Consider the following 7,466-nt stretch of genomic DNA (forward strand, 5'->3'; position numbering starts at 1 on the left):
AAAGTACTAATCAGAAATATGCCCAAAGCCAGATATGGTTATACTTACATCAACTTGCTTTTCAAACTGTTTGATCTTACGTTTGAGGGCCTGTACATAAGTTATGAATGTCACAGCATCAGAGGTGCTGGCTGTGTCCACTGAATGTTGTTCCAGTTCTTGGCGGGACTGAATGGAACATTAAAACAAATAAATAAATAACTGTAAAGAAGCACTTCAAGAAAGGTCCTCAGACTCCTTCACATACCTTGGAGATTTGGGAGTGGAAGTCCTGCATGTTGTTACCCAACATCTGTCCAAACTTGCTAAGCACTTCCTTATGCCAGGAATCATATTTCAGGTTTACCTTTGACTGGACCTGTGTCATTAAAGGGTAAATAAGCAAACAAAAAGCAGTATTGATAAACTTGTGAATGGTATCATTTGGCTGTGTAAAACACCGCAGGTTTATTATAAAAAAATAGTGTTTTTTTTTTTTTCCTTTTACCTTGCCATAATCTATAATCACTGGACCAAACTCCTTCCTGGTTTCAGCATTGTCAAAAGTTCCTCTAGCCTTCCGGATCTGCACCAACAGAGCCTGCCACTTATTGAGGTCTTCACCCAGACGATTATAGATGTTCTCTGGCTGCATGTCCCACAAACATTGGTACTGCAGCCAAACCTAAAAAGGAGGCAGAGAGATTTGAAATGTCCTTATTTGTTGATATACAAAACACTAACCCTCAGATGCCTTATGAGAAAGATGCTCATTACCTTGACATACTTCTCAACCTCAGAGACATTTTCTTTGACTGCATTGTAGGCCTCTTCCAGAGCTGCTGGGCCATCCGGCATTCTTGTTAGAGCATTCCTATAGAACTTCTCCTCCTCAGACAGCTCATAATGTACACCAACCTGCCCATGGAGAGAAAGCGTTAGTCATTTTATACACATGACATGGCGAAACAAAAATTATTAAAATGAAACAGTTATATTTCTATTGACCTGGTATCTTTGACTCTGTATCCTTGGTAGAGAGAGAATGACCATTTTCCAGGCAAACATTTCCTGGTAGAGCTTGTAGCGGCAGTCTTCAATGGGTGGATTCAAGTAGATGACTTGGTTTGTAATCCTCAACTCATGAACCACATTCTACATGATAAAGACAATGCCAGATGCATGCTAGTGTGATAAATATAACCTGTGCTGTAACATTAAAGTTGCAACTAAAATTACAGTGAGACCAAAGATCTGAATATTGCTCTAAAGATTATGTAGCCCACCTTGATTTTTGGTTCTCCTCCTGGCTTGTGGCTAACTTGTGGTGCTTCAGTGTCCATGTCCACATCAGCCTTGTCATCCATCTGACCTCTAAGAACTTGTGTCCAAGCCCTGAGGCCAGCTTGCAGGCGAACTCCAAGAATGCGTTCGATCTAGAGGACAAAGCAAAAGTAAAAACAATGACAGTAACAAGTGAGATGTAGATATAAAGAATACTAGAAAGTTTGTAATTTTTCTGTCCCTTTACATGAAACTCACCTCAATGTCCAGTTTGTTTACCCAGATGGGCAGATTTGAATAGGAGTGCAGATTCAGGTCATCTACAGCCTTCTGGACACGGTTGAGGATTTCTGAGAAGATCTTATGTTCATACATACAAGTCTCAAGAGAACGGACCTCCAAGTCTATTTTCTCTTCAATCAGCAGAAGGTCATCCACCTACAGGCAAAGTAACACCAATTAAGCCCTTTTACTCTGACTCAAACATTAAACTTGAACACATGCTTTATTTAGCATTCATAGTAGTTTTACAGGATTTATAAATTGATTTTAGTATTTCTGATGTTAAACTTGGAATTTGACCTATAAGTAAAATGTTTTAGCCCCATTAGTAAATCTAAAATCAAGCTTAAAAAACACAACAAGCCGTTCTAAATGCTGAATGCTCTGAATGCTGAATAAAATGTTTAAGGTTCATAGTGGAGTATTCCTTTAATGTAGTATTATATTCAGTTGCAGAAGAGTACAAACCTTTTCTTGGAAGTTAAAGACAGTTTCAGCCAGGCGCTGTACATAGGGGTCTAGTTTGTATGACTCCCAGACTAGAGCAATGCCTTCTGTGATCAGAGCCTGAACTTCTTTCTTCAAACCAGCCACTAAAGGTGCAATTGAAATTCTCTCTTCTACCTTTTCACAAGTGCGTTCATAGGTGCGCACACTCTCAATGAGTGAGATAGCGAAGGGGTAGAGTTGGTTGGCCTGGTGTGCTTTGTTTACGATGGCCAAGGGTACACGGAAGCTAAGCCATTTTAAGTTACGAACTTCCTTGGACAGGGTGATTATCTCTGGTAAAAAGTTCACTTTAAGTTTTAGCATGGTCCCCGTACGCCCACGGGCACGACTGCTTTCAATGGTGAAGATACGGCCAGACACCCCAAGGTTGCGCTGCTGCACTTTGCGTGCCCAGTCATCAAAGATCTCCTGGGTGTTGAGTTTGGCACGGAAGCTGTCTCCATCTTGCTTCAGCTTAAGGCCCTCTACGTGATTCTCCCAACCTTTCCCAAGAACATCCTCCACACGCTTCATGTAGGCAGTCAGCTGTCGGTCAATCTGCTTAGCCCAGATTATGGAGCCAGAGACAGGGGGCAGGTCGCGCACGTGACTCATCTTACAAGACTGACTCTGAGGGTACTGCACTTTGAACTTGTCATGCAAGGACTCAATGTCGTCCTTCACACGCTGGATAAGTTGGGTTTGGTATTCGCGGATGGCTCCACGGATATGTGGACGTACAAAGAGAGCGTTGAATCGTGAGAAGATACGGAACATCTCATTGGCATTCTTCGCAGTGCCAAGTTGGTCACGCAGGCGGGCTGTGATCCGGGTCTCAACGCGGTCAATGCGCTCATCATACCGCTTCATAGCGGCTTCCCACGCCTCCATTCCCTCCTTTGACACGTCCAAGCCATCTACCTCCTTCACATTCTCATAGGCCAGGTTAACCTCCTCAATGGCATTAGCATCTGCAGCATCAAAGAGGACTTCAGCCACTTTAATGTCAGGGGGTTCTACTGCTTCACCTTGGCCATGCTGGGGCACAGCAGACACCTTCAAACAGACAGAATAATGAACAAAAGAAAATGAAGAATGCTGGCCAGACAAACAGGATACATTGTAGTCCAAAGGAAAATGAAATACTGAAGTACCTGTGGTCTTAGCACACGGACAATGACGGCTCTCAGTTGCTCATGCTGCCTCCTGAAGCGCCTCATATGATCCAAACGGGCCTGTAGCTTTCGATGGGCTGGACTGAGACGCCAGACCATCTTGAGATTTTCCTCCCTCTTCCTCTTCACAATATCCCTCAAGAGCACCTGCAGTTTTTCATACTCATCCTCCCATGTCTGGAACACCTCAAAACAAGCCACCATCACCTGGTAAAAGAGGGAGACGAGTTTAACAACAGGTGCAATACCTGCAAAAGGTCAACAGCTGTTCTACTGGTGTTCAGTACCTTCTCAAATTCTTCATAGGCAACATGCATCAGCTTGCGGGTGCCCAGCACTTTGAGGAGTTGTGAACTGAGGTCACGGGAAATTGCTTCAACCAATCGCAGGGCACGCTGAATAGGATACTTGGTGTTTCTGATCTTGCGGAGGTGTGTAAAGATGGCCACTAAGGCCTGACGAATTTTATCCAGCTCAGTGGCTGATAAGAGATCGTTGAGTGGAAAGTCCTTCATCAGAGGATTGTAGTCGTTTACTGTCTCCACAGCCTGTTTCAGACCTGAAAAAAAAAAAAAAAAAAAAAAGCCATGAACTGTGACATTCTACAAATGTTTAAAAAACATCAAAAACGAACAGCTGTAAAGAAGCACTCACCAGTATCTGTGTCAAAACTGACAGTGGCATGAAATCTTTTGCCGTGTTTAAGAATGTCCAAGGTGAGCAGAACCTCAGGACTCTCCCTTTTTTCCTGAATGCGATTGAGGGCACGCTCAAGGTTAAGCCAGAAACTGATTTCCTGCAGAGCTGTGCCAGACGCAGGGTCTCTGTCTAGTTTTGTCACCTACGAGATAAACAGCAAGATATTTCATAGGCATACACTTGGTGCATCCTTAGGTTATTTTTCCTCATGCCAACAGTAAATGTTAACCATGACCAAAATCTTTTTTAAAAACTAGAGATAGAGCACAAGAATAAAACTTCATACCTTCTGGATTTCCCTGATCCAACGATTTACCCCCGACTGTAGTTGGTTAAGGAACGTTGGGTCCTCTACTTTGTCACCAAAGTCAGTAACCTTGGGCTTCTCTCCCCGTTCATAGCACTGCTTGGCAATGTTGGTGATGATGGGATGAATGAGAAGACTGATCTCTGGAATCTCTATGTTCTGCTGCAGATGTAACAGTCCCATCTCAAGTTCTGCAATCTTTTTCTCCACAGAAGGAGCCATCTTGTCTCCATCCCTGAATTGAGGAAAAGAAATGCTAGGGCTCAAAGTAACTGGTGCACAATATCATCAGATGCTTTGCATGGATGCTACAAGGAGTACTGTGCCTCCATCTAGCCTTCAACAAGATTTTCCTACCCAAATGATATTACCTGTCAGCTTTACCAGATTCCCTGATGTATGATTTAAAGAAGGGAGCCACAGCATTGCTGATGATGGAATGCAATGTCTCATAAGGAGAGTCTTCACTGAGGGTTAGAACTCGGACCTGCGTTGAAATGGGCTTGTCGGCATCAATGACCCCAGTCCTCTTAATTAACGCCAAGCTAAAAGTAAAAAGTATAGTCTGAAGTCATGTTCCAAATCATAATATTAGGTCAAAAAAGATGAAATAAGGCCACTTTACATGACAATTAAATTATGAACAGTTAGCACAGAATCAAAGCAATACCTGTTGGATTTGATCCCATAGTGTATATCAATGTTAACAGTGTAGGAGATGCACTCCTTTTCCTCCTCTCCCTCATCCCCAACATCCTCTGAAAAAATGTAAACAAACAAAACCAAGATGAATATAAATGTCCATATTGGTTGTTAATTCCTAACAAATTTATCCTTTTACTTCCATTCATTAAAAGCCACAAAGTTTGGACAGCAGCAAAAACACAGCTACCTGCCAAAGTGACTGAAGTGCTTCACACTGGTATAGCCTGGAAGGTCATAGTAATAAAATATTTCTGCATGCATTAAAATGCCATCATAAAAAATGAAGTAAATTTTGCATTAGTGCAGTCCCATTGTACAATATCCAAATTATCTGAAAATTTGAACCAGCTGATAGAACCACTTCACAAACAGTTCCACCAGAAACATTTAATAGATTGAATTATAGATATAAAATATCAGAGATAGGAGCAAACAGCCAAGATCAAAAGCTCCGGGTGGTATTCCAAGCATTCTACTGTCAGCCTTAAGGCTTTTCAGTCATGTTCAATAGCACCAATTAGTTTCACACCAGTCCATCCTAGATAAAACTACTTGTAAAGCTTAAGAGAATTCAAGACTTTACTATATACCTTGAGCCTATACTATACTTTAAAACTTAACAATAATAAAAAAAAAAAATTATATAATTATATATATATATATATATATATATATATATATATATATATATATATATATATATATATATATATATATATATATATCTATCTGCCATGTGAAACTTAACTTGATCAGTGTTCATATAAGCTTGTGTTTACCGAATATCAATTAGTGTAGCGCATAATGTATACTACACTGGTACATCTTTCCTCACAGCCACAATTATCCAAAATATCAGCATTAAAATAACCACGTATTCAAATTCTATTTGAACAAAAAGGGCTTGCGTTCTGTAACCTCCTAGTACAGAAGTCTAACCTCAAAATGAAACCTGTATTTGTGTAGTACAAAGGCGTATTGCTTTTAACATGCCTTAATCTGCAGGGGCTGGCCAGACAACTGTAATTTCAAATCGTATATATTTTACTAAAATAAATTAACACAAATAGGAAGCAACTTGGCCAATCAGCAAATGGATAAAACTTGAAGCCACACCTAGCCTAGCTCACGAGAAACATGACAGCTACAGCCTGAGCCACCGCCTAAAGAAGGGGTGTTGGTCTACAAGTCCTAGAATGCCAAATAACTCCCCAGTTTAGGGTTTTCCTTGTACCAAAATCATTAAATGTAGAACTGAACAGTGTGTTTTAGGAGAATTTTTTTTTAAAACACATGGCTAAATATTCCTCTGGTTAAGAGGACCCACTGACTAAAGCCAAACAATAAATACTGGACACATTCAAAATATAGCTTAGCTAACTAGATTAACTATCTAACTAGCTAGCCTAACTAAATAATTAAATATCTAAGTAGCTAGCTAGTTGGCCAGCTACAGTTTTTGAAGTGGGTGGATGGGTAAGTGGGTGGATGGGTGAACATCGTACGCGTTAGCTGTCAAGCAAGCTAATGGGTGGCAATGCAGCTTCATAAACGGGGCGCTTGTAGGTTAATTGCCTGTAAACACTCCAGCTAGCTAGCTAGACTCCTTTGTGAACAAACGGACACGGACATAAGCTTTTTATATTTACCGCCGCCAACAGATTTAGCTATACATTGTTTTAAAAATACGTAGCTGTATGGCTAACGTTAGCAAGAAACATTAGAGTAGCAAAGCTTTATGAGGCTATCTAGGATGATGATGCAGATTAGACACTGACGAAGATCTGACTCACATTTAACAAGGTCACAACCTTTAAAGTAATTTAACAGACCTTTCAGAGAGCTCCGTTCAACTAAGATGGTGTGAATCTGAGGATCTGACAAAAATTTCTTCATCTGCTCAACTGAGCTTTTCTCCTCTAGGGCGGTTTCCAGGGAGGCCGGCACCTCGCCGCCATCTTCCAGGAGCAAAGGCACAAGTTTACGAATATGCTTTTGCAGAACCGATGTATCAGCAACCGTTTGCACAGCAGCGGACACCTCCATAGTGCCACCGCTGTCGTCGGCTCCTCCACCGTCAGACATTTTGTAGGAGAATTACTTGCTGTCAACTGTAGATTTAAAAATAAGAAAATCTGTGCTATCACAGAGTTCGCCAAAGCATCATCTACAACGAGCAAAGGAGACCGCAGATGTAGGGCAATGACTCGGTCTCGTGAATTTATTTGTGCAAAGCATTCTGGTATATGTAGTTTATACGATGACGAAGCAACGACTGTGTTGAAAAATGTACTACAACACCCACAAAGCATTCAGAACAAAGGCGCTTGCCCCACCCTGTATTGCTGCAGTTATCTGCAGTATATGGCAATATACTTGATTGCAGCTGTAGCGTGAAATATGTTTCCTTGACAATAACTTTAATTTACATTACAGATAAACAACTTTTCTGTATATAAGATCCTGAGTCTGTTGTATTTTGGACAGAAATTTGTAATCGTACAAAAAGGACCTTTGATAATTTTATGGCAGGGATTTTCACTAGA

The 7,466-nt window shown here is 41.0% G+C and overlaps 1 protein-coding gene across 2 annotated transcripts in view; it reads right to left on the bottom strand.

Annotated features, from left to right (window-relative positions):
• Window positions 1-7,122, bottom strand: part of dync1h1 (dynein, cytoplasmic 1, heavy chain 1) — a 30,588-nt gene extending 23,466 nt beyond the window's left edge. For both annotated transcript variants that reach the window (XM_035532921.2, XM_035532920.2), the window contains exons 1-15: window positions 6,753-7,122; window positions 4,886-4,973; window positions 4,587-4,760; window positions 4,195-4,450; window positions 3,864-4,050; window positions 3,497-3,768; window positions 3,189-3,416; window positions 2,014-3,090; window positions 1,522-1,701; window positions 1,266-1,415; window positions 988-1,134; window positions 757-897; window positions 488-664; window positions 248-358; window positions 49-168 (exon numbers count right to left, since the gene is read on the bottom strand). In XM_035532921.2, the coding sequence (XP_035388814.1) occupies window positions 49-168; window positions 248-358; window positions 488-664; window positions 757-897; window positions 988-1,134; window positions 1,266-1,415; window positions 1,522-1,701; window positions 2,014-3,090; window positions 3,189-3,416; window positions 3,497-3,768; window positions 3,864-4,050; window positions 4,195-4,450; window positions 4,587-4,760; window positions 4,886-4,973; window positions 6,753-7,005 (3,561 nt within the window). In that variant the 5' untranslated portion in view covers window positions 7,006-7,122. The remainder of the gene's footprint in view (window positions 1-48; window positions 169-247; window positions 359-487; window positions 665-756; window positions 898-987; window positions 1,135-1,265; window positions 1,416-1,521; window positions 1,702-2,013; window positions 3,091-3,188; window positions 3,417-3,496; window positions 3,769-3,863; window positions 4,051-4,194; window positions 4,451-4,586; window positions 4,761-4,885; window positions 4,974-6,752) is intronic.
• Window positions 7,123-7,466: the final 344 nt, after the last annotated feature.

The sequence above is a fragment of the Electrophorus electricus genome, chromosome 10 (genome assembly GCF_041902795.1).
Source record: "Electrophorus electricus isolate QZ-2024a chromosome 10, ASM4190279v1, whole genome shotgun sequence".
NCBI classification, from domain to species: domain Eukaryota; kingdom Metazoa; phylum Chordata; class Actinopteri; order Gymnotiformes; family Gymnotidae; genus Electrophorus; species Electrophorus electricus.